At 50.5% G+C, this 25,436-nt stretch overlaps 2 protein-coding genes across 5 annotated transcripts in view; both read right to left on the minus strand.

Annotated features, from left to right (window-relative positions):
* LOC144149758 (uncharacterized) overlaps window positions 1–14,801 on the minus strand; it is a 138,698-nt gene extending 123,897 nt beyond the window's left edge. Inside the window, exons 1-3 of one of the 4 annotated variants that reach the window (XR_013318357.1) lie at window positions 14,441–14,797; window positions 13,068–13,148; window positions 5,467–5,562 (exon numbers count right to left, since the gene is read on the minus strand). The gene's annotated coding sequence lies outside the window, so the exon portion shown is untranslated. Of the gene's footprint in view, window positions 1–5,466; window positions 5,563–13,067; window positions 13,149–14,440 lie in introns of those variants that run through there. The other 3 variants (XR_013318356.1, XM_077681409.1, XM_077681408.1) reach the window with 3 other exon arrangements.
* A 1,485-nt stretch (window positions 14,802–16,286) lies between these two features.
* On the minus strand, window positions 16,287–24,766 carry LOC144148332 (endothelin-converting enzyme-like 1). The gene is made up of 3 exons (XM_077679881.1): window positions 24,728–24,766; window positions 21,469–21,768; window positions 16,287–16,307 (listed from the first exon to the last, which is right to left on the minus strand). The coding sequence occupies exons 1-3, from the start codon at window positions 24,764–24,766 to the stop codon at window positions 16,287–16,289; spliced, it is 360 nt and encodes a 119-aa protein (XP_077536007.1).
* Window positions 24,767–25,436: the final 670 nt, after the last annotated feature.

The raw sequence follows: 25,436 nt of genomic DNA on the forward strand, positions 1-25,436 counted from the left end.
ATCTCGCGCTAAACAACTGCCTTTTGTGCACCCAGCTTCACCACGACGTCTCGCGATGCTGGTGTTTTTGTTTTACCGAACGACTACAGGCGCGTCTTAGCAGCTCACAACGAAGTAATAATGGTTGCACGAGCTTCCCAACCACTTTTCGCGCACGTTTTAAATGTCTAAAGCAACAGACGACCCGAAACACATCGAATGCGCGCCGTCTTCTCACAGGCAGCTGTGCGAAAATCCGCCGGCTGCGCCCACTCGATTCCTGAATGTAACATCACTTCCGACCGTCCGTAATGGCTGCCCTTTTTTTAAAGTTTCGGTTTGAAAAGAGCGTTTTTGATCTTCGTTTACGATGCAGCGAAGCACATTTGGGCCTCCAAATTTTGCAAGTAGCAACTTTTAAGGTTATACTACCGGAAAATAGTGTATTTACGGAGCCGAAAATTTCGTTGCAGTTGGCCTTTAAGTGCTCTCTGTCCTGTTGTCACCTCGTTCGGGAAGTAAAGGAAATATTTTGGTTAAGCAACCCAAGCACTCTGAGTCACTTTAGCGACTTCGGCACACGTGCACATGCACAGGCCGGCCACCCTGAAAAAATAAACTGTTGCCGCGCCTCATTGTTTGCGTGAGCGGGCAAAGGGGGCCGTGACAAAGTATTCATGTAGGAGAACGCATGGTATCAGCAAAGATGACTGGACTGTGAACAAAGACTCTATCCATGGAACCACAGGCTATGATTTCCAGTTAACAACACTTCTAGTCTTGGAGGAGTATGGGTTAGGCCTACCTATTTTATTCACAGCCGGGCTAATGCAACAGCCCTTAAAGCTTCCTTTCAGAGCCGATGAGGTGCCTGTTACAGACTTAATGTCTAATGCTGGACCCGAGTTCTACAATGCTTGGCCGTCAGTCATGGACTACCTCAAGAAAAAACTGCAGTGCACGTGGCACGTGGACAAAAATTGGCGACAGAGCACACAGTGACTGTCACGAACAAAACGAGCTACCAATTTCATGCCTTCTTGTGTGCAAGATTACTTCATACTTGTGCAAAAATGGCAGCTCTGGTGCGAATTAAAGTCGGGATGCAGACGGAAACATGGGGGCCATCATAAATGAACTTGTGGCCCACCACTGCCTGCCTTGAAAGGTGCCAGTTTGAAAAGCAAAACCACATGATAACTATGGTTTTATCGACTTGCGACTGGTCATGTGAAGGTCATGTGAGCTTCCTCTTCTATTTTGTTATCTGGGCTATTAGGACCGCAGCAGCCAGACACCTACATGAAGGTTCGTGCACGCATGGAATGCACCAGGACGGTCCAACTAGACAAGCTTGTTAACCTCCGTTTTTAGTTCTGGTGATCCTAGCCAGCTCAGGCTACAGGACTTACCCGAACACTTCCCGGACCATTATGCCAGTTGACAAGAAAAGCGGGCCTTGATCTACAGGATACAGGATGGTGCAAATGCCAACATGCACCTTGAATAGATGCATAGGCATTGAAGCACACAGTTCTGCAATGCAAGAAATTTAGAGTTTAACTAGACATGCTTGTTAATCTTTTTTCACGTTCTGGTGATGCCAGCCAGCTAGGGCTACGGGACTTCCTCATACAGTACTTCATGAAACAATGTGATGGTTGTCAAGAAGAATGGGCCTTGATCTATAGAATACAGGACGACGCAAACACCAACATGCACGTTTAACACATGCACAGAAAGTCGAAGCACATCATTCTGGAAGGAAAGAAAAATAAGCACGTGGACAAGGTCACTTCTGCCCTCTTTGATCTGGCGCTCCAAGGACAAGATAAGCAAGATGGCCACAATCAAAAAACACCACCACAAAGTTCAAGTAAAATGGGGATGGGACCTGGAGTGCCGAGTCGCAGAGCACCACAGGGCTATCACATGCGATCTCAAAGGAAGCTGACAGCACTTGCTGTCGTCTAGTGGGCGGCAAGTGTGCAATTAGTGTTCACACTGTGCGATGCACACTCGCCCCCTGCCCCCTCTCCCACTTCGAGAGCACACTATACTTGGTGACAACTTAAGAACGGCACCAGAAGTTGCCGCTGTGCCTTATCACCGTAGCCGGATGTTTCTCCGCGCGGCGCAAGTAGGGCGTTACAGGGAATATTTTGAACATGGCGTGAGCCGTTCCCATGATTTGTTGGGACTTAATATGCTTATCAACGACTCCAGTGACAACAAACTGCATGAGAAAAGGCAGACGATATCACGCATTCATAGCGAACCCCTTTCAAAATGCGCGCGTAGTGACGTCACGGGTCCGGCGCTTTGGCGGAGTGATACACTGAGGTGGTGCCGTTCTTGAGTTGCAACTCAGTATAGCGGCTATGGCCAAGCCAGCTGTCGCTGCCGGCGCATGGGGGCAAGCACCTTGCAGCAATGCGCTCTGTCAACCACCCCGAAAGTAACCCGTTTCGGTCTCGGTTCCCATTTCCTCTGCGACACCTCGGAGGGCACGCTCATAGCTCCGGAAGGACAATAGAAAAAAAAAGTGGTTCTCGGCAAGAGCCGAGGTCGGGTGTTGGAAGCTGAACCATGCACTCTTTCGACCGGATGACCTCTTGGGGGAAGGAACTCCTCTGCCCGCTGCCGCAACGCCAGAACTTCCACCCGCTCCTACAACATTCTACAACCTCCTACAACCTTCACTTGGTAAGCCAAACCCTTCATCTCATCTCGCGAGAACGCCGCAGTAAAACTGGACTGTCCATCCCGCTGTGGCCGCTGTTTTGTTTGCACGCGCAACGATATTCGCTGCAATAAACCTGTTTATTTTTGTGTCGTGAGTCAGTGGTGTCCTTTTTCACCCGAACCCTGAGCAACGGGCAACTGTGCACAGCAGGTTGGAACTCGCGTGACAGCCACCAAGCTTTATAGCGAAACGATTGCGGAAACACTAGCGGGTGAAGTTCGCTTCAGAGGCCAGCCTTGAGTAGGCAACCACAAAAACACCCACATGTGCACTTGCTACGAGCACGATTCACTGCACTATATGCAAGCACATCCACGCCGTGCAAATGGCCGGTGCACCAGAAAAGCAAGGGGAAACGCCTGTTGACAGTCATGGTGAAGAGGAGTCAAAAACAATTTGGGCACAAAGCCTTCTAGACAGCATTGGGAAAACGCAGACATCCACAAGCATAACACATTCAGCTGTAGTGTTGGCCTGCGTCGATACCATTAAAGAATATTGTGAGCGCTCTTTTAACACTAATTTCTTGAGTGCCCATTCCCAGCATTGCTTCCAGGCATTGTATCACCCACCCAACGCTCGCTGCCATCATCGCATCCCTTGTCTCGTGCAATCATTATCGCCATCGGTGTTGGTGCTGCTGGCTGCTTGGTCAAGAACGTCCTAATAAACGCTGCCCTGCCTCAGCCCCACTTTCCTCTGAAGTGGTGGAGTTGCCGCTCAGTCCTGCCCTCTGCCGCTAGCACTTAAACCCCTGGAGCACCGTTCCAACTACGCATTCGCTATGAGACCCACCGATGCAGTAAGAAAGCGGGTTCGAACCCAGCGCTCTCAATCGCTCAGCATGGATGCTCACAGGCTGCCAGGGGGAACCTACGACGACATCAAGGATTGCCTAAGCCAGAATAACCGTAAGCTAATTAACAGGCGGGATGATGCTTTCAAGCTGCAAAATGTGCCAATCCCCCTGAGCCAGGTAGCAAAGACGTGGTACCTCAACAAGAAAAGTAGAGCCACTAAATGAAAAGTTTTTAGAGTACCACCACTCTGTTGTCATTGTTTGTTGCTGCCGCGGTGGCCACTGGCGCAGCCACATTGTTACCTTCGCACTCCCAGTGGCAGGCTTCTAGAAGCTTCCATTTTGGTCTACAGGCCCTCCGCCAAACTTCAATCGTTTGCGCGCGACTTCTTTTCCTTTTCCCTCCAAACGTCGGTTATCACTGCTAAGGACGCACACACTCTATAAAATGCCTCTGTGTGTCATCTGGGGCTGTTTTAACCACCACAAAGACGGTAAGCACATGCTCCACTCAGTGACCACCTGCGTGCATGGCTGCAATGCCTGGATTTTCAACGGTGACTGCAAAAATCTGCGAGGCAAGTTCGTAAACACTCCTTTCGTGAACTTTACAGTTCAAGGAGCGGTACGAGTTATCCTACTCGAAAGCTACGACACTCACGCAGGCCAGTTTCTTCATAAATAAAATGTGCCTGCACTGTTTTGATGCGAGAATTAACATTTCCAAGAACTTCAGTGCCCTTTCCTCGCGTGTCGTTTTTGCTTTTGTGTTTAACCAAGCTTTACTGCTTCAAGCACGCAGAATTTCTATTGCCGTACATGCACCATAATGCAATGCCGTGGTAACACTACAGCCGCTGAATAAGTTCTATGCAACAGCTGCAGAGCTTGCAAGGTGTGCAATAAAATAAGGTTGGCAGTGCCTTATTTCAATTGGCACATTTCACGAAAGAAAGTTTCACGCGAGTCTTCGTTCCCGCACCGCTCTGCCATCCATTCACAATGCCAAATTTCGGCAACCTCGAGCCGTTCGAGGGGGGAGGAGACGACTGGCCATGTTACGTGGACCGGCTCGAAGCATTTTTCTTAGACAATGAAGCTTAGACAGAAAAACTGTGGCCCTAATGTACCACCCCACAAGCCGGACAGACGGGCAAAACAGCGCCCCTCACCTTGGGCAGCGACCCCCTGCCGTGGCAGCGGAAAGTGGTCTACCTGGGGGCAACTCTGGACCACCGGCTCTGCTGGAGACCACACCTCAAGTCCGTCCGATCCAAGCTGGCCATGGCGCAGCAGGCAGTTCGCAAACTGGTAGCAGGTAGGCGTGGCAGCACCCCCGAGCTGGCTGTGCACATCTACCAGGCCACAGGCGTCACACGTCATGTATGCGTTCCCGCAGGCCAACCTCAGCACCGCCGCCTGGAACAAACTGGAGCGTGAACATCACGCCTCCCTGCGCCTGTGCCGCCCAGGCAATCAAAGGTGGCCAGCACCACAGCCGAAGCAGGGGCGTGGCCACTGAACCTGCAAGCGCTGTGCTACGGTCTCAACTTCATCGCTTGGCTCAAGCTCGCCCCCGGCGGCCCTGCACTGCTCTCGAGGTTCTGACAACGTCCATATTCCAAGGTACTGAACATCTATCAAGATATAACCGGACCTGAACAACCAAACATGGAGCCCCCCTCCACCCCAGCGAGACGCTGTCATGTGCATTGGCACCACCATCCCTGGCATTCGCAGCAATTACACCACCCCGGCCTGCGCACTGCAGCAGGAAAGAGCCTGTCTGTTTCACGAGAGCTACGCAGGCGCAGTACGTTTTCATGTCGACGGTTGCATTCTGCCCGGCCCCCCCGAATCCGCCGTCGCCTGCGTGGCCCCTGAGCTGGGCATTGCATTGCAGCACAGACTTGCCTTCGCCTCCAGCTCAACAACAGCCGGTCTGGTAGGGCTGCACTTGGCGGTAGACGTCCTAGCAGAACACACAGAAGTCCAACAGGCGGTGTTCCTGTGACAGCCGGGCGGCACTCTGCTGCGCCTGCAAAAACACAGAAAACACGGGCCTCTCGTGCAGGAGGTGGCCGAAAAGCTGTGCAACCTACAACACGAGGGGAGGGGGGGGACGACACCTCGCTCCACTGGGTGCCGGCGCATGCAAGCCTCGAGCGCAATGAACGGGCCGACGATCTTGCAAATGCCACGCACTCGGCGGACATGCCCGTCTACAAAGCCACCATGAAACGCGACAAGGGGCGGCACTGGATCCCTGCACACACACTCCGCCAGCACCCTGACCCGAACCTCGCCGCAGGGAAGAAGCCGAAACAAGTCCCCAGCCGGCCATTCAGCAGAGCTGATCGTAGCCTGCTCTACCAACTGCGCATGCACTGCACCTTCTCTGCGGCCCAGCGCCACTTCTGCAGGGCCGCCTCCCCGCTCTGCCCCCACTGCAGCCAACTGGGCTGCAGTTTGTACAACGCGGAGTGAGCGACGCTGCTTTGTCGGTACGGGGCCCTGGGACTTGCGTGCAGCACCAAGGAGGCGCTCCTGCTTCCCTCAAGAACCCAGGGACAGGACGTGGTACTCAGCTTCACTTCCTCCACGCCACGGGCCTCACTTTGCAGCTTTAATCGCCCTGCGCGTGCGGGAAAGCACAATACCTTCCTCGCCCTCCTTCCGCACCACTTTCTTTTTCTTTCTTGCTTTTTATTTCTCTTTACCTTCCTGGTTCCTCTCCTCATCTCCTGCTGCTGCCCTTGGGGCCCTCTGGAAGACAACAGCCCGCACCTCCACAAAGCGCCCCCCTTCAAGCAGCCAGCCCAGTCGCCCCCGCGCTCGGACAGCAGAAAACACGTGCGGGGCTGCCCATGTACAGCCCGGCCGCAGTGTGCGTGTGTGTGCAAGTACATGGGCGCGTGCTCCGTACCTCTGGACTTCAATCGAGACAGAGCGAACACTACGTCAGTGGCCACAGATCACACAAATGTGCAACTCAATCCAGTACCATACCCAGTGCGCAACAACACAAAACTTGGACACTCTTATATTTACTGTTTTCTTCTCGTTTTGCTCTTATAAATCACTCTTTTCTTGTTTGCGCATCTAACACTTCCATTGTTCTACACTTACAGCCAATAGCTTGTGCATCTTGTTCTTACCTGCTTGTGCGTTTGCCTTTTTCCTATTTTACTCCATTTGCCTGTGTTCATAGCTCACCATTTTCATGGTTTACAGCCATTAGGTTGTCCACACATTAGCAGTCCACTGTTTTCATGATTCATAGTCCACTGTCTTGTTGTCCACACGTCCCACACTCGCAGAATATCATTTGTCTATTTTCTTTCACACCCACAGCCCATCGTTTTGTTCTGACATGTTAACATCACTGTCTGCCTTCATTGTCTGCCCGCTTTGATTGCCCATTCGCATGTCGACTTTATTTGTTTTTTCTTCTCACGTCCACAGTTAAGCTCACTTGTCCCCCTTTGCCTATTTTTCTTTTCTGATCACAGGCTTCACACAATGTTTATTCAGTCTATTTACGTTGCCCACGCCAGGTTTTCACACCGCCGTTCAATCAGCACATCTGGCCCTTAAACAAGTCCGCACCATGTCAAAGCCGCCTACCTGCGCAGTATTGGAATAGCACACTAGTCTTTACCCGTCTTCCTACTTTTCTCTCAGAGTTCCTTATCCTTCGCCACTGTGACCTACCTACTTTTACTTTCCCCTACTCTCCCTGTCCCCTCCATCTCTCCTCTTGCTCGGCCGGGGTTGAGGTGTCGGCGCCACGCCAGCTACCGGCCACTGTCTCCCCAACCCCCAACAACCCCTTTCTTCCTCTTCCCCATTCCCCACACCAGCAGGCGTTGCGGTGTCCACCCTTAGGTGAGACAAACTATGCCTGCTGGTGGAATTTCCTTTCCATTTTAACAATAATATCATTCATTCATTCATTCAAAATGTAAAGCGGCTGATATTGGAGAGCAACAGCACAGTGTGGCTGCAGCAAAATTACTGCGACAGACGTTGGTGACACTTGGCATCCTTTTTACTTCACGACATGACTGTAGCTGCGTGCCTCTCACCACATCGTTTCACGCACACCTGGCAGCAAACATCTTGTGCCTAACCTAAGCGCAGCCATAGGTAGTTAAGCAAAAAGCAATTTCTAACAAGCCCAACCCCTTTAGAGATTTGTGACGGTCGGACATCGCCACTGACTGCCGCGTACAACCCATGCGCACGCAGAAACGTGTTCCCATGTAGAAGCGGGCGGCAGATACTTCGCGTGGCACGAAGAAAGGCCAAGCACGCGCGGAAGAATGTTAATCTGCAGAAGAATGTTAATCCCCGAGGGCTTGCGGGGTGACGCGCCCACGCGCAGAGCGATGACCGGCCGGTTCTCCAACGAGCTCGTCCTTACACCCCCTGTGCGTAACCCAAGGAGGGTATAAGAAGGCGAGCGAACGAGGCCCGGGGGCTCTTTTCCCGACTGGACATCATCTGGCCGGGCCGAACGAGGAAGCCGCCCGTAGGAGTAATCCGATCGCGCGCTCCCCCCCTTCAACACTGGACCAGCCAGTCAGCGGTCACATCTCGGGTCCGCGTCCACGATCTGCCAGGAGCACGGACCGCCTACGCCGACCGGCACGAGAATTCCGGCACCCCCCCCCCGGACGGCCCTGCTCGAGCACATGCACACTGCAGCGCCGCACCTGAACGACTTCTCGGCTCCACGACCCAGCGCCAGCCGCCCTACAGGGTCCCAGCCTCTCAACGGGTGAGCGCACCGGCACCAGCGCTAACTATTGTTATTGTACCTTTGAGCCTGCGTTGTCTCTTTTCCCCTCAACTCTGCGTGGACCCACCTAGTTGGTAGAGTGACGCCATCTCCCCTCCGGGGAGCGTCACAGATTCTAGGAGCATCAGCAGACCCTAAGTGGACCTAGTAAATCATTACAGCAACCACGGCATCTTATTACTCTTAATCACAGAATTGGATACACGTGCAAGGACGCAGCTAGGCATAAACTACAAGCGCACGAGACACTTATTTTTACATTTCCAGCTGTTGCAGACACCGACTCGGCAGTGGCTGGCCCTTCCCGTAGCAGTGTGCAGGGTGTTCCAGGGCAGGGTTCATCATGTGGCCCAGGCATGGAACTTGTGCCCAATGAATGCGGCAAGACTCATGGCCACCTTCGCACAAATAAGGCCATTCGTCTGTTTTAAAAGCCAGTCGGCTCTATCAGTGGCTGGCTGCAGAGCACATGCCTAAGTGTTCAGCGCATTTTTGTGCTCCAAATAAACTGCCCCACTTGCACAGTGCTGCTTGTATAGTGGGAAATTAGCGAGCGGATGCTTTCCTCCCACTTGTAGCTGCCAAGTGCGCAGGAGTCACGCAAGCAGCGCTGTGCCCCGACCTGATGCCGGCTGAGTTCGTCGTGGAACCGACAGAACTGTACGAGCGAGAGGTGCATTTTCTGGGGGCCATGCCAGAACAGATACACACAACATTGAAGCACATTAATGTCCTGACTATTCATGTAGGAGACGCATGGTATCAGCGAAGACTGTCCGGACTGTGTGCACAGACCCCACCCATGGAAACACAGGCTATGATTTCCAGTAAGCAACACTTCTAGTTTTCAAAGAGTATGGGTTAGGCCTACCTATTTTATTCGCAGCCAGAATAAAGCAACAGCCTTGAAAGCTTTCTTTGAGAGCCTGAAATCTACTGAAATCTACCTGTTGCAGACTTTATGCCTAATGCTGGACCCGAGTTCTACAATGCTTGGCCATCAGTCATGGGCTATCACCTCAAGAAAAAACTGCAGTGCACGTGGCACGTGGACAAAAATTGGCGACGGAGCATACTGTGACTGCCACAAACGAAATTGCGAACAAAATGAGTTATCAATTTCATTTAAAGAATGCCTTATTGCGAACGACGTTTCTTCATACTTGCGCAAAAAATGACACCCCTGGTGCAGATGGAAACATGGGGCCCACCATAAACGAACTTGTGGCCCAGCACTGCACACCTTGAAAGGTGCTAGTCCGAAAAACAAAACCATTTGATGATAACTTTCCTTTTATCGACTTGTGAATGGTCATGTGAAGGTAGGGTGAGCTCCCTCTTATATTTTGTTACCAGCGCTATTACAGCAGCAGCAGCAGCCGGATGTCTATATGAAGATTCCTGCACGCATGGAATGCACGAGTAAAATGCACATCGACAAACTTTTCAACCTCTTTAGTTCTGGTTATCCTTACCAGCTCGAGCTAAAGGACTTGCCCAAACGCTAGTTACCAAGAGAAGTGGGCATTGATCAACAGGATACAGGATGGCGCCATTGCCAACATGCACCTTGAATGGATGCATACAATGTTGAAGCACACCGTTCTGCAATGCAAGAAAATTGAAGTCCTACTGACACGCTTGTTAACCTATTTTCATGTTCCGGTGATCCTAGCCAGCTAGGGCTACGGGACTTCCTCATACTTCGTGAAACAATGTGATGGTTGTCGAGAAGAATGGGCCTTGATCTATAGAATACAGGATGACGCAAACACCAACATGCACGCTTAACACACGCACAGAAAGTCGAAGCACAACATTCTGGAAGGAAAGAAAACAAGCGTGTGGACAAGCTGATTTCTGCCCGTCTTGAGCTGATGCACCGCTATTAGTTAATGAGGGTAGTCCACATTGTGAAGAAGATAAACAAGATGGCCGCAATCGAAAAAAGGCCACCACGAAGTTCATCAAGTCAAATGAGGGTGGGACCTGGAGTGCCAAGTCCCCTAGAGCACCACAGGGCTATCACATGCGATCTCAAAGGCGGCTGTCAGTGCTTGCTGCCATCTAGTGAGTAGCAAACGTGCAATTTGTGTTTGTACCCACATGTGCACTTGCTACGAGCACGTGATTCACCATACTATAAGCAATCCCATTCACACCGTGCAAATGGCCCATGCACCAGAAAAACAAGAAGGAATGCCTGTTGACTGTCATAGTGAAGAGGAGTCAAAAACAAGCCGGGCATAGACAGCATTGGCCTGCGTCGATATTAAAAATGTCATATGAAACGGAGGGTGCAGTAGGTTCCAAAATGACTGAAAAAAGCCTCAAAAATGTTGAAAAAGAGTTTCTGGGCTGTAGGAGTGTGAGAAAAAGATAATTTGATGATGAAACAAAATAACAGGCACATAAAAATATCAAACCTCGAGTCAGGTTCCTTTCCAGAAAGAAGCCTAGGCTGTCATGTCCAACAGCTACTTTCTCTAAGCCAACCGAGCAGCATAAAAGCATGATTTCTTGATAAGACCGTGGAAAGGACTGAAATAATTACTGCTTCGTGTCATGAGTACTGCTAATGGATTGACCCGTTATGCAAGAGGAGCACATATGGCCTTAGCAGCAGCATATCAATACAGCCCACTTATGTCCCTGCAATAGTTGCTCTATGTACGCTCAGCATGGTTCGGGTACACAGCTGTGAGGTAGAACCTACATAGGTGTATGTGCTGTTTCACACAGATACACGCCCAATGCCTGCCACACAGCGGAATGTTCTCAGCTGATGGTGGGAGTGTCTTGAATGGCGCATTGCTGGCATATGCGAGCAGTGTATTAAGGCACGTGTTCTTGTGTTCCCACTCTGCTATGCGTGTCTGCATATTAAGTGATTTTGTGCTCAACTTTGGCTTCTGCACGCATTACAGATAATCACTTCTGTGAAGCATGTTGCCCAGTGTAAAGTGCTTTTCCATTCCAGGTGGGTCGCAGCCCCCTTGCAATGCCGCACCCTGCGACAAACACCACCCCAAACCTAAAATGCATGCCAAGGCTAGCTGGATGATGACAGGTGGTTAAGGCATGTTGCCATTTGTCCCTGGTATGTACTCTTAGCTGGCTTCCCATTTCACACTGGCCCCATCACTCCACAATGGCCACCACTAAAACACTGCATCTGGCTTTGCAAAAATCCTTTTTACACTGCGTGCCGTTCAGGAGAAAGCATGCTTGCTCATTTTGATTCTAGTCCCGTGATTGGAGCCTTGCTGGAGCGCACAGAGTACAAGAAAGGACTTCATTATTCATGACCTTCATTGGTCAGGACGGACTTCATTAGTCATGAAATATTTGTCGCATACGCAGTCAGTATTTATATTACATCACGAATGCCTGTGCATGAGGTGTTAATGATGCCCAGGTGAAATGGCTAACCTGTAGAACCGCACTAGGTCTGGCCTTGCCGCTTAGGCACCCAAAGCATCGCACACTTTCATTAAATTATCAGAAGATGACAACGCAGGGTCAGTAGAGCATACCGATTACGTCGAAAGCGTTGAACCTTGTAAATATTCCAAGTGCATCACCCATCACGGCTCCTCTCACCCATCCCACCGCCACATCGCAGCTTTGGCAAGGTGCGAGGTATCGATACATCCACTGCGTAACAATACCGGCATTTTCTGCGACACACTTCACGTCGTGCAGGATTTAGAAAGACAGTCTCCCACTTATGCCTTGTCAATGGGTAGTGCACTCGAAATTAAATGTCAGACCAAAAGAAGTGCTGCCAACAATACGAACACTAGAGTTAAGCTAAAAAAAAATATAAGCGCTTGGATACGTTAACTACAAGATTCTGCTTGCCTGTGCGTTTCAGAAAATGTGTAAGCATTACACGAGGCATAAGCACAACTATCAAGCACTCTGAACAGCATGCACTGGACACTTGCAATTCTTTAAAACAAGTGCATCCCTGATCTATGAACCGGCCAGCATGCCAAGTTCAAGTTCACTTGAACTTTTCGCTTTCCCTTCTCTCTCTCTCTCTCTTTACTCAAAGCTAGCTCATCGCAGTCTTGCAAACCAAAAAGTTAAATTACCAGGCCCCTTTCGTGATCAATTTTCCCACTTGCCTGAAACCTAGTCACCTAAGCATGCGTGACATTGCATTTTGATGTTCATGCACAAAGCGTGCAAAATAAGTCCACTTTAAGGAACCAGGTTATGCTGGTGACAATTCTGCATTGCATCACTGCTGTTTGGCCCGTGGTACGTTCAAGGCAGGCAGCCTGACTCAGCAGAGAGTAGCCCAGGAGCAGGCAACATTGAAAAAGGTAGAAAAGACAGCGTTGTAGTTTCAGCATGCTTGAAAGGGGGCAGCTGCTGGGAGCATAAGCTGCTCGCAGAAACACCGGCTGTCACAATGGATGATGATTTCTTAAACTGAATTACATTTGACACAATTTCCTCTCAAATTTCAATAAATGTTCTTTTCTGTTGGTTTTGTCGTGGCTTCATTGTCAAGCAGTACGAGTCGCAATTGTAACATACTACAAACGAAAAATTCGAAGCCCTTTTGGGAAATATCAAAGAAAGTACTTCCAATGGTGAGTGCTCTGGTAGGTCTCATAAGCAGTTCATTAGGGAAATCCCAAAAAGATCACTTAAGATGTTTGTTACTTGAGGGTAATGTCCCTGGGAGTTCCTGGGCTCCCAAGTGGGGCATCTTTTGCACTTACCTGGGATGTCTGGGCCTCACCTCGGCTTTCCTCTTTCTCTCTCTCTCTCTGGCTTCGTCGCGATTGCAGCAGCAGCACACACTGCAAAGGTAACATCAGAACAAATTTGACGACGCTTACTAAACGCCAGCCAAAATTTACAAGAGCGAGGGAAAAAAAATATTGAATGTAACTTCTGTAAATCATGGATTCAAATGTTTAAGGGCTTCAACAAAAGCACAGTCAATATTCACAACTGCCCCTCCGCGGTGTACCGTGGTCAGTAAACGAAACGCTGCGCGTGTATTAAGGCCGACCTCCATGCAGCGAAATGTCGGCGAAAAGGCGGCGAACGTCGCCCGGCGGCGGCCGCTCTGCCGCCGGCGTCGAAAATACGGCTGTTCGCCGGCGATCTACGCGAGCTAGATGTCGAACGCGCGGCGGCGAACGCGACCGGAAGCGGCAAACTGCATTTTGAGGCCGCAGCCAATCACAGCCTCGTACTTCGTTGTACTTCCTGTCCTGTCTTCCGTCGGCGGCGTTCGCCGTGTCACGTTGCATGGAGGTTGGGTGGACGAAAACTGAGCGGCGCGTCAAACCACGGCGTCCGCCGCGCCAAGTTCGCCGAGAAACTTCGCTGCATGGAGGTCGGCCTTTATAAAGTAGCGTCTCCAACGCTTACTTCGTCCGCCGCGACGCCAACCTGTCGCCTCCGCTATCTGCCGTAACCTCAGCAAAGAAGCAAGGGCCTTGTCTTTTGCGTCCAAACCAACAGCTATGGCATGACAACGTCGCTTTAGCTCGAGCACAGTCACGGTCAGCCGCTCTAATCGAAGGCCGTTCCTCCTTGCTGGACTTCGTTAAATAAAGCACAGCGTCTTGCAATGCAGAAGTTGGAGGCGCGGTACAAGCATGAAAAAGCGGAACAACACAAACGCCGTTCAATGACTCGTACAGCCGGTAAAACGCTTGTCTATAACAGCGATTTCAACTTCAACCAGCTACATCCGAAAACTGCCGAAACATACTCGTTCGAAACATGTCGGAGGCAAAAGCGAAGGGCTAAGACTTCAGAATTCCGCAGTAGTTTTATTCAAAGCCAGCTCCGGCGGGGCAGGATAGGGCTGAGAGTACGAACGCTGTGTTATAGACAAGCCTTTTACCGGCTGTACGTTCTCCTGTCATTTGTTTGTACTACGCTGTAAATAAAGCGCCAATTGAGGCGCAACAAGTTCTCGGCATGTCGCGGCAACTTCACAAACAAAGAGCAAGCTCACAGCCCTTCCGCAAGTCAAAAAAATGGGCATGCAGGAAGTCGCTAGGCCATGACAAATGCAGAGTTACCCACCTGCTTACGTGACATGGAAAATTCAGTAACACTTCACTGTTCTTACCAGTGCACGGAACGTCGTTGCGCAAAAAAGCACGTGTCTCGTCCGCTACAACGCAGCAAGTTGCCGACATGTTCGCGAGCAGTGCAACGTTCGAACAAAGCACGACGAACGCTCGTGGCGAAGCGTACGACACTTGCCTGAGAAAAAACCTTAAGGTGGACACCTCTCGCAAATACTGGAAACAAGTACGCGTGAAAATACAGTGCCGGCGCAGATTTCTCTATGGTCAAGCTACAAAACACTGCCACCCTCCATGCCGGCGATGCCGCCCGCCTTCTCAGACTCAGCTGTTCTACATTACACATAGAGAGAAAGCATTATACGAGGAAGAATGAAAGGTCTGAAACATTAAAGTTTTAGGATGGTGACGCGCGCCTCTCGCGGTTGATTTCCGAGAGCGAGAGAGTTTGTTACGCGTGTATTTTTTACAGAAAGCGCGCGCTCTTCGATTTTCATTTCCTTACCGCCGATCAGTCTTGGGCAGTAACTAGTTACTAGTAACGCGTTACCGGTAACTAGTTACTTTTTTCAGTAACTTGTAACTGTAACTAGTTACTTTTAAGTTAGAGCTGCCAGCTCCCGCTTGGAAGATCCTGACATACCTCGAGGGCACCGCACCCACCCTGCGCCTGCAGCAAATGCTGCTGAAGAACGAACACTCACGCCGAACAGTCGCGCCGTTCTCGTCGATGCTTTTTTTTTTCTCCCTCCTTTTGTCCTTTTCTTAATATCCCTCCTATCCCACTCCTCATGTCCTCCCTAGTATTTTATCCCCTGTCGTCGTACGAGACTGACACGGTTCTCAATTCGCATCTTTGCCCGGAGATAGCGTATGGAGGGCGGATTGGACCACAGTTTGCTAACCTGATAAGCGTAGTGCCGACTCTCCCCGCACTGAGGTATACGCAGGTGAGCTCCTTGCTGAGGTCAATAATATCCCCAGTTCACTTTCCTTTCCTCCCTTCCCACAAACTCGACAGCGATAAATCACCGTACAAGTTCTATACAATCACGTTTTACAGTGCATGCAGATCAGGCTGCTGAACTTTTCGAACAGACCCAAGTGACCATTGGAGACCGCAGCATTCTATTCCAGGCGCAGGTTTTGCGCCCCAAAGGTACATCTTGTGACGTTATTCGTATTGATCCTGGAGACTCAAACGCAGATCTCCGTGGTCACACAACATATGAGTAAGTCAAGATTCTTTATATCCGCCGTCTCGGTAAAACAAGCTGGACCTTGGTGACTTTCGATACTGTCATACCACCAAGAACAGTGCGTACTTTCACCTAACTGTGCCGTAAAGCCTTACGTACCGCGAACACTGGTGTGTTACCACTGTCATCGCGACGGGCACCTCCAGAAGCACAGTCCCAATGCCGCAGTGTGCTTCCACTGTGGCGAAATTTATGGCGGGGACACCAGCCCGCAAGAGGTGTCCTACGGCAATACCTGCAAAGCGAATGGTCAAACTGCGGTTTCGCGATAATATGGAACCAAGGTCGCCCGAATACAGCGCTGGCAAGAAAATCAGAACGATCGCGCCACTAAGGGGCGCGGGGTGAACAGCCAACAACGCGTCTTCGAACGCTCAAGGTTGCCCCCTTCTTCCAACCTAGCAACATTCCAGCTCCACCGCTTGATGACAAGACCATGAAGGACTGTGGGACGGCACGACTGTTACAGCAGTTGCCTTCAGAAAGCTACAACCGCTGCGATAGGCCGACGTACTCTGCCGTTCTCCAAGACAGCAGCGCAGACAAATCCCAAACCAAAGAGGAAAAAGTTACCACGCCCGGCGGCAATGAGCCCCTTCCTACAGTTTTACCCGATCACATTCGTGCCCTACATGACCAGCTGGTTTTCCTGCAGCGCCAGTACAAGGAGGAGGACGAGAACCTCGACATGATTGAGGAGCGTCGGCGGAAAATTCCCGCCCACCAGAGGTCGCGCCATTCCACTAGTCGCCCGGATCCGAAACCTTTGACTAAAGAAGATGTGGAGGATATTGTTACCAAAGTAATCCAGAAATTCCTACCCTACCCTACCGGCATACCAGGCATACGCTCTGGCAGGTCATTGCAAGAGACCGCTGTGAAGGCACCATCTGAAGTCGTGGTGTCTGAAGGCACCATGGCGCCAACTGTCGCGGCCTACGCGCCAATGTGTATGATCTAAATGACCGCCTTCACAGTATGGCAAACAAGCCGATTGCTATTCTACTGCAAGAGGCGCGTGGAACTGGCCCCGCGATACGCGGCTACAGGGGATATAGTGAACTCAAGTATTCTAGTTCACTATACCGGGGATACGCCGCTCCGGCAATCTGACGGGCCCTTCCTCGGAGATCGGGATTAATGGAAGTGACGCAAGAGGTCGCCATTTACGTCAGGCAAGGTGTTCCTCACTGCCAAATGCCTACGATGGAATTTGGCAGCGATGTACAGGAGATGGTGGCAGTACGGATTTCCCTGGGCCATCAAAAACTCTTAGTGGCATCAGCTTACGTTCGACCTGCTATTGGATGCGGATTTCGAATGGATTCGACGGCTTCGTAGCCTCTACCCTAAGGACATTTCAGTGTTTGGAGGTGATTTGAATGTGTTAAGCTCAACGTGGAGCTGCCGCTCCCCATCTGTTCGGGGTCGCAGCCTGGAAAAGGCGGCCGAGGATGGTGACTTAGTACTGGTAAATAATTTAACAGTGCCAACCCGTCTAGGCTCAGGACCGCGACAACGAAACACAATTCCTGATTTGACATGGGCCACTACCGATGCGGTAGCCAATTGGTGGCGCGAAACCTCTCCATGGGGTAGTAGTGACCACTACCTCTATGAGTTCAGCTCAGTAGTTCCACTCGTTCCACACTGCGTTCGAAGCTACTCATATTTACAGATTGCAAACGTTTCCGAATACCTCTAGCCGAAACAGAATCCCAACTATTCCACCAGCCAGGCGCCACTCCTATACACATGCCCTGGTTACCCGCATTGTTAAGGTAGCTAAAGGAGCTACTCAAACTTTACCGACAGAGCGTAACACACCAGCTCCAGGCCGCCACCTCATTAACTTGTGACGGGTGTGAGACACCTTACAAGAGCACTACTGTGCTGGAGGCCGCACTTATTCAGACCTCATGTGAATCCGCCGACACAATGTCCTTATTTGGCGCCACACGAGACAACTTGCGAGGAACCGCTGGTAGGAGCATTGCGCTTCGTTTTCTCACCGAACCGGAGCTCGGAAGTTGTGGGGAACGTTCCGGGCCATCACTTGTGGCATGAGCTCGCAGGCTCCAGTCTCGGCTGTGCTTCTGCGCACCGGAGCTACTCACAAGGCTTTTGAACGAGAAGCTGCTAGGACGTTATTTCCCCGGCCATCCTCTACGCCACCCCAAAACATTTACTTCTCGGAGCCGGTAGACGAAAACGACCCTCTTGAGTAGTCCTTCACTATTACTTCACTGGAGCAAGTGAACGTGCGCAGTGTGCCTGGCAAAGATGGCGTGACTTCGTCAATGCTGCGGAATTCGGATGACCAGACTAGACGCGATATACTGGAACTATTGAATTCTATTTGGGCCTGAGGACATCTGCCAGAATCTTTCAAGCACGCAGTCATCACACCCATTCCTAACGCTGGGAAACATCCATCCACGACGTCTAATCTACGCCCCATCTCCCTGACGTCGACATTGTGCAAATTGCTTGAACGAATGGCCGCTACGCGACTTATTCACTACTTGGAAGAAGAAGCTCTCTTTTTCCACCCAGCGCAGACTGAATTCAGAACCAATCTCGAAACGCATGACAGCGTCGATCTCCTTCCGGGGATACTCCGGCGTGCACGGCATCACCTTCCTTCCGGCCCTCGTCTGGTCTTGCCCGGGCCTTGCCGTACTTCGCACCCAACACTTCGTGGCGTGGGTTCACTCATACGACGAGTGGATTCGGCCCTCTTGGCGCGTCAGGGATACATTTACAGCACTCTGGAGCTTCGTCTGTGCGACCTCGATGGCTGGCCATTATTAGCGTCCTACCTGCCGTCCCCCTTCCCCTGCGGCTCTGGGCCATCCTTTCTTAATAAAGTTTGCTTCCTTCTCCCTCGAATCACCTGCTTGTGTAGCAGGTGTGGGGAAGGCCTGTCCGTAAGTCACATTCTAATTACATGCAAAGCACTCCACACAACAAGACGCAAACACTTCCCTCAACTATACAGACAACACATTCCACTGCACCCAGCACAGTTTTTAGCGGATGATACTATTATTCCTCTACAACGCCCCTTTAAGTTTTTAGACTTTCAGTGTTTAGCGGAAGAATTTAGCCTACCATAAATAGGAACACCGCAAGGAGCAGTGCTTTCACCACTACTCTATAACTTAGCCCTACTTCAAATCCCGCAAGCACTGAACAAAATATCAAATATTAGTCCCTAAGCGGGTGATATTAAACTCTGGACCCAGCGGGGCAGTGATGCCGAAATAGAAGAAATCATCCAAGCTGGTGCGACCGATGTAATAGAGGGTGCTCCCCTCGATGGCCGCCAATGCTCCGGAGCAAAGTCAGAGCTATTACTTCTACCTCCAAAGAAAAGACAACATTCGAATCCAAATATCCATGTTTGCATTGAGTCAACCCCTACACCGAGTCTCAAAAATCAGAATTCTCTGACTCACTGTAGATCGCTTCAGAACTGCTACGGACTTTATGAACATCTTTCTTTTCACGTCGCCCAAACCATCGGGTTAATTAAACGCGTTGCTACCCGAAATACCGGCGTTGAAGAAGCTGATCGACTTCGTTTAACCCAAGCATTTATGAGCCGTATTAGCTACTCCCTCACGTACCTCCCCCCCAACTGACCCGGTCTTAGCGAAAATAAGTTCTCTCATACGGTTTTTTTGTACACGGCACAGGAGCTCATAGAAGCTCAGTGTGTTGCCCAACTTAATCGGCTAGCCAAAACACTTTCCTGGCAGCATCTGCTTCAACGCCTCCAACTCAAAGCGCCCATCATCAGAGCTTCCAAATCTCCTATCCCGCTGAAAATTTACGCTGGCATCAAAGCCCGGATCCCTCGCACTCTCATGCACACCGTGGCCGCAGGGTGGAGAGAGCCGAAGCGCTTGCAGAAAAGCACCCGATACGTCCAGACACAGTGCATGTCGATGCTGCTGAATGCCGACACCGCAATGGATTCGTTATAGGAGTCATCGATGCCCCAAACAATCCCCCACTCACTTCTCTCACGGTCCGCACGGCGGAACCGGTCACGGCGGAAAAGGCGGCAATCGCAATAGCCCTTGCAAGTCGGCCCCCACCTTCAATAATTATTTCTAGGTAGGAAACGGCCATTAGAAAGTATGTTTCCTGTACCATCTCACCCCGGGCCCTAAAACTTCTCAAAAACCCACCTACTTGCCCAGGCTGAGCTGATTTGGACTCCCGCACACACTGGGCTTGGGGTAACGAGGGGGCTCACACGACAGCCCTAGCACTCACCTCCCGGTCGTGCCCCACCTCTGTGGCCTCTCATGGAGCCAGATCAGCCCGAGATGAGTTACAATAAAATTACTACTCAGTACCTCCTCTCTGTCCTCTTTACCCACCGGCCCACCTTTCACTGACTTTGCGCGGAAGAACAAATACGGACGCTCACACAGACATTCTCTTCCCAATAGGGCCCTCCTCCACCACATACATACCTCATTTTATACCTCCTCCTTTTGCCGACTATGCGGATACAAGGCCACGGTGCAACATCGAATGTGGACCTGTCCATATGATCCCCTCCCTGAAATCAATTCCTCTGAGCTCTGGTAGGCAGCGGTGCGCTGCTCTCAACCGGAGAGACAGAAAACCATCATAGCTCGGGCTACGAAAGTTGCCGCACAGCTCCGGCTGCCGGCCACCTCCCTGCTTCTCTCTCTGTCTCTCTCTCTCTCTCTCTCTCTCTCTCTCTCTCTCTCTCTCTCTCTCTCTCTCTCTCTCTCTCTCTAATACTTTGCCCGACCAAATACTTCTATATTTTAATACTTTCCACGGGCAATATAAGACTGGAACAATTTGCAAGAACGCATTGGAGTGGGAGTTTCACGACAGCCTTACAATGACTGACGATTATAATATTAAAGAGGCTGTTCTATGTTTTGCTTGAATTGGCACGTCTTTTTTAAATTTTTAAGTGGATTGTAAACCCTGTTATAGCGGTTTTAGCGCACTATATGCCCGTACTTAATGTGAATTTAAGCCTGGCCTGTCTATTGCACATGTCTCCTAGTGAATTTTGTGTTGATGTTGCTATAGTCTAAATTGCATTGTGTATTGTACTGCATTGTATGTGCATTTATATTCTTTTATATCTTGCCCGTCCTGCTTGCACAGTTTACTTGGTCTGCAGTATCGTGTAAATAACTAAATAAAAATAAATCCCCCTTGGCACCTCTTTCCACCAACTGTCTTTGCTTTCTCCTCTTCCTGAATTCCAGACTCCATTCCCAGCTTTGTCATCCCGCCGTAATCCGCCTCCTGCAAATCCTTTCCTCCTCTCTCTTCCCTTCGCCCCCTCACTACCCCGGTCCTGGCCGTGCCCTAGTTCACGCAAACCCCTATTGGTCACGTGTACCACACATGACCTATGGGTTGATCCTACTCGTTGGTTACTGGTGGGTCTATGGCAACGGCTAGACCACGTGACACGGAAGGAAGCTTCAAGAGAAGGCCGAGTAAAGCAGGGGCAAGTGGAGGAAAGAGTGTGAGAGAGGGGGCAGGGGGAACACAAAGAAAAGGAGCACATGCCAATTTCGCACTAATTTTGATCAATGACCTATCTTGTACAACAGCATTATCTCACGCAATGGCAACGTCGGGATAGTGTTATAACCTGACGCTTTTTTACTGTGCCTGTTTATAGCTATGGCCGGATGTAGAGGAGCACACAATGACAGTAGCTTCAATGACAGTTGCAATTGTTGCAACTGCATTTACAGTTGTCAAGAAAGAGCAGAGGACCATGCGGAATGTACCTTTCGCAAGTTCGTCGAGTCCTCCGTAACCTCCGCGATAGCACGCTGTACGACCATCTCGGAGAGACGCAGCTGGTGGCGGCGGTGCCAGCCGTGGCACACCAACTGCGTAAAGCTCTGGCACGGATCCACCGACGCGTTCAGCGTCTCGTTCAGGAGCTGCGCGTACTCGAAACACCTCAGCTTCCAGCACACGCTCCCGGTGAAGCCGCGGCCAGACAGCTGCAGGGAGGCAAGCAGCAGAAGGACGCCGAGAAGCCCGACGACCGCGGCGATGCCGAGGACGACGCGCTTCAGATTCTGCGACCAGAGTCGGCGTAGGGCATTCCCCCGGGACGCCTGCGGCGAGTGCGATTTGCGGCTTCGATATGCGGTCTGAGCAATCGCCCAACGGATTCGAAGAGAGAGCGAGGATGCCACGTTCGGTAATCTGCACATTCACTCTGGGTAAAAGTTCTTGACAGAGTGACATTGAACCCTCCGTTCGCCACGGCAAAGGTGAAAAACCGCGCTGTTGGTCCAGCAGAACTGACGGCCGTCCTTTCTTAAGGAGCAGGCTCCCGGACGTAACCAATTTTTTCAGACGATACCGTGATCCACCGGCGACTGAAGGGCGACTGCGACAATGCACTCCGACTGGCAGTGCCGGTCCGCAACGGTCCCTTCGCTCTGACTTCCATTGAGTGGAAAGGCCCGCTCAACCCAGCACTTTCCCGGATTTCTAACTTCTTGGTTGAGAAGTGGGAGGGAGAACTGGCAAGCGTAGCCTCAAAGAAAAGCTTCGGCAGGTCTACCGGCCTAAAAATATTGGACGCTGCAATGTGGTACTGAGCCTTGACCGCTTGACTCCTTTTGTCTAATAAAGTGTATTTTCTTTCTCGAGCCGTTGACAAGGACCGGAACATCGTAGAATAGAGGACGCCCACCACAAGACCGGTGCCACCGTCCCCAAACAACGATGAGCTTGCGAATAAAGATGTTTATTCTCTCTCTCTCTTTCTCTCTCTCTGTCTCTCTCTCTGTCTCTCTCTCTCTCTCTCTCGACAAAAGACGATATAGTCTTTGCCAAGTAAATGGCTCCGTTCGCTTTCTCGCTCACCTCTCATGTCCCTCTTGTGTCGCGCTCCTTTCAAGGTAAACACGCTAAAGGTTTGCTCAAAACAATTTAAATTTACCGCGTTCCACTGCTCCAGTCACAAGTATATCGGGCCAGCAGGCGCCGCACCCTGATTGGTCAATTCTAAGCACGCTGATTGGTTGGTTTACAAGCGGATGTGACGTCATTTTTAAGGTTAGTTTTTTTTTTATGGGAGAAAGACGTGCACCACTATTTCTTTCTCTATGGACGTGCTGCCTTGAAGGTGCGCTGCTCTGACCTCCGACGTTTGCGGCGTATTTACTTTTCTGCGGCATGGCGGGCTCGTCGAATGCTGCTCCCACCGATGAGGATCGTCGGCGCTGCCCTGACTGCGACAAGGTGTTTTCGCAACGAAAAGACATGCTTAAACACGAGAGAAAAGTGCACCACAAAGAGGGGACAAGCTCAAAAAGCCACATGAAGTGTGACAAATGCGGTCACAGCGTTACAACTTTTGACAACCTCGTCCTTCACCACAGAGCGATGCATGCAATTTCGACGCTGAGATTGTGCAACTGTCTTCGTCAGCGCTGAAGGTAAGAAAACTTGGAATAGTTTGCTTTTATTTCGCCTGCGTTAATCCGCTTCATCTAGTATTGTGCCTAGTACGTAATTTAAGGCCTCTTATCGCACGTGACCTTGAATAGCTGTGAGCAGCGTTTAGAAGTAAGAAAATGTAAATATGAGCGAATAGATATTCGTATTTAATTGAATGGACATTTGTGTTAGATAGAAACGATGACTTCATTGTTTTATTTGTGACTGTGTTAGAAAATTTGGTTAGGCTTCAACGTAGGCCTATCAAGTATCAAGTCCACGCTCAGCGACGTTGCAATTAATGCAGGGCGATATCTTTACTGCTGTTAGCAAAACTGAATCAAATGAAATGTAAATGTGAGCCGACGTATATTCGTCACTGTGTAAAATTAACCTCCGCTTGCTTCATGTTGCGACTGTTCCAAATTTCTAGGCCTAACGTATTAGAATGGTAACGTTCGCAAGTGGCAGTTGCGCGCATTCACCATATTTACAACAATATTGCGACGCGGAGTCGTGGTTCTGGCGAGTTGGTACATCACTGCAAGGGATTAAAAGCGCCGCAAAGACGGCGGACCGAAACGGAAGACGCACAGAGCACGGTGTGTGTGTGTTTCGGTGCGCCGTCTTGGCGGCGCTAAAAAAAATCTTGGAATCAAGGCAACGCGACATAGTAGAGAGTTTTAGCATAGCGTTACCGTGTTTGCGGCAGTCGACTGCGCATGCGCGAGTTAACGTGAACGGTAACTTACCGGCACAGGCTTTACCGTCGCCAGCGAGCTTCCTGAGCAGACGAAGTGTACCGTCGCGTATTGAATACAGCAAATGCAGTGCGCTCGGCGCTTTATGCTTTGTACAGCCTATGAAAGTAATCTTACTTGATGCTGTTTATTACGTCTTCGGGTCTTCCCATGGTGACGCTGCAGTGTTATGCTGCATCTGGCAGTGTGCCAGAACACTTTTCTCTTAGCAGAGCCTGCCTGCTTCAGAGAGCGCGTCTCCCAGGTGGCAGATTGGGAGGCTCCTACCAAAGAGGCGGGCTAGTATTAGCAGATTTCAACCAGCACAACATATGCTTCATTTAAAAAACTCAGCCTGCACATTCCTGTTTGGTAAAAGATGGCAGTATCATTAAGAATAAATGTGTTGTTGTAATTATATTGTTGTTGTTGTAATTGTAATACAGTTGCATTCAAATTGCATGTCCTGCCACGCTGGTAATCTTTGGACTGAAAACTGGACTGGGTAGTTCATCTAGGTTGGCCCAAGCATGTTGCAACTCAAGCCCATGCCTCTGCTTGGTAGGAGCGGTGCTTGCACCCGCGGACCAACAGGTGACGGGACAATGAAAGCTAGTACCCTGTGTTCTGCCACATAAATCGGTGTTTTATATCATGCTTATGTGTGAGCATGCCGTCAACTTAGCCTGTTTCGGAGCTGAAAATGTTGCTCCGGACTGCCTGTATGTTTTCTTGCACCCCTCATCCAGTGCCCGTTTCCCCGGGATGGCGCATACCCAACCCTGCCTGAGCCCGTTAAGCTCCAGAGGACTTCCACCCTGGGCCACGGCCCACAATGGCCCACCTGGTGCTGCAGCCCCGTCCACTCACGCTTCGGTAGCATGCTGCCATGGGTTCTTTTTGGATAGCCGAGGGGGGGATTCGGTGCTGCTACAATTGATCCTGGCTGAACTAGCAGTGCTAGAAGAGGCCAACTGTGGGGACAGATACTCCTGTACAACAGAAAATGGCCTGCTTTTGCTTGCGCTGTCTAATCTTAAAAAAAAAAAGAAGCAACACCTGGGCCATGAAGCGCAGCATAGTGGAGGGCTACGGACTAATTTAGACAACCTGGGGCTATTTAATGTGCACCGTAATCTTGACACAGCGGCACCATCGTATTTTGCCTATTTATTTCCCGCAATTACAGCCTGGCTGTCCTTGGTTACTGCATGCTGCAACCCTCCTTAGCTTGTCATGCTGCCAAAGCATGCTGCAAAAGAACTCGTGGCCTGCTCAGATTGACGTTTGGGTTTCACTACCGTTGACGGATGTGAAGGCTCGCTTACAGCCTCTGTACATTTTTTTTTCGCTTGCTAGGAGTAGACCACATTCACAGGCACTACAAAAATTTCAGTGCCTTGGAATGTCGCCACTTTTGCCTGCAGTTGGATGTGCACTACCCCCACCTCCTCCCCAAACATGTGCTAGGCTTTTTTGAGAGCTGAGAACAAACTCGTTTATTACCTGTCAGTATGGTCACTCATGCTGTATGTGTTTCGTTTTTCTGTATT

The sequence above is a fragment of the Haemaphysalis longicornis genome, unplaced genomic scaffold (genome assembly GCF_048455015.1).
Source record: "Haemaphysalis longicornis isolate Haplotype H1 unplaced genomic scaffold, Haemaphysalis longicornis Haplotype H1 scaffold_8, whole genome shotgun sequence".
In the NCBI taxonomy this organism is placed as follows: Eukaryota; Metazoa; Arthropoda; class Arachnida; order Ixodida; family Ixodidae; genus Haemaphysalis; species Haemaphysalis longicornis.

Excerpts from the sequence above, each read along its gene's own strand:
- LOC144148332 (XM_077679881.1), bottom strand. The coding sequence starts at position 24,766 with ATGCTACCGAAGCGTGAGTGGACGGGGCTGCAGCACCAG. Across the intron at positions 21,769-24,727 it reads GGACGGGGCTGCAGCACCAG|AATCTGAAGCGCGTCGTCCT; the intron begins GTGGGCCATTGT and ends CTCTGGTCGCAG. Across the intron at positions 16,308-21,468 it reads ACTCGACGAACTTGCGAAAG|GAAAACCAGCTGGTCATGTA; the intron begins GTACATTCCGCA and ends CTGGCGCTGCAG.